The sequence below is a fragment of the Volvox carteri genome, assembly GCF_000143455.1.
Source record: "Volvox carteri f. nagariensis unplaced genomic scaffold VOLCAscaffold_129, whole genome shotgun sequence".
NCBI lineage: Eukaryota > Viridiplantae > Chlorophyta > Chlorophyceae > Chlamydomonadales > Volvocaceae > Volvox > Volvox carteri.
This window is the reverse complement of record NW_003307672.1, coordinates 1-902: the sequence shown is the minus strand read 5'-3', so window position 1 is coordinate 902 and position 902 is coordinate 1. Positions and strand designations below refer to the sequence as shown.

At 57.6% G+C, this 902-nt stretch overlaps 1 protein-coding gene across 1 annotated transcript in view; it reads left to right on the top strand.

Moving 5' to 3' along the window:
• Positions 1-752, top strand: part of VOLCADRAFT_100597 (uncharacterized protein) — a gene marked incomplete at both ends in the record, with an annotated part of 17,119 nt that extends 16,367 nt beyond the window's left edge. Inside the window, 2 exons of the mRNA XM_002959155.1 lie at positions 55-102; positions 704-752. Coding sequence (XP_002959201.1) covers positions 55-102; positions 704-752 — 97 coding nt within the window. The remainder of the gene's footprint in view (positions 1-54; positions 103-703) is intronic.
• Between the last annotated feature and the right edge of the window lie 150 nt (positions 753-902).

Here is a 902-nt window from a genome sequence, read left to right as displayed (position 1 = left end):
GTCCTCAACCTAACCGTCGCCTTCACGCCGTTGCCCTCGCCTTCTCGCCCGCAGTCGGCACGTGCACATGCACGTGCTCATGTTGGTTGGCTGTCAGAGCAGGTAGGGGGTCAATCCATGAAGCCGCTGTCAGAGCAGGTACCATGTACTTTGTTCGGTGTATAAGGTGTACGGATGCACTGCTACTGCTTTGCCTCTAATTCTTACTACTCTCTTACTGTTTCAGTCTTTCTTATGTTATCGTTTTCTTACTGTGTCCTGTTACAGTTTTGTTGTTACTTGCAACTTTACAGCTATTTTTGCTTGCTACTGCTTTGCCTGTCACTGTTTCATGCAGCTGGTGTTGATGGGGTGTTACACTGTAGGCGGCTCGCCCAAGAAAGGACGAGCACCGGGGGCCCTGATCGAGCCGAAACACAGCGCAGGGACGGGCGTGCGGCTCTACGTCCGTCTGTTCCTCCGCGCGCGCCTCATTCCCTCACTCACGCCAACCGGGACACTCTCCCAGCCCCTGGCTAGGCATCAGAAGACGGCGAACCGAACTAAGCGCAGAAGACTGCGAACCGAACTAAGCGAGAGCCGCACGAGAGGCGCCACTTCGCCTGGCCTGCGTAGTCGAGCGCTCTCGTTCCTCTTGACCACCAAAACAAAACAAAGAGAAAACACCACCGACGTGTCCGACGTTCCGCCCCCCCCGCCCCAGCCCCCGGCCGGGAACGGGGCTGCGGCGGGCACAAGCGATGGACGCGTGACCACAGAGGGTGCTGGCGAGGGGAGCGCCGCCTAGAGTGCTATGAGTCGTGAGGCTAAAGACATCAGGGTCTTGCTTTGGAACGTGTGGGGTTTGTCGGTAGCTAAGCTCACCGACCCATCTTTCCTCCGCATTGCCCAGGACCACGATG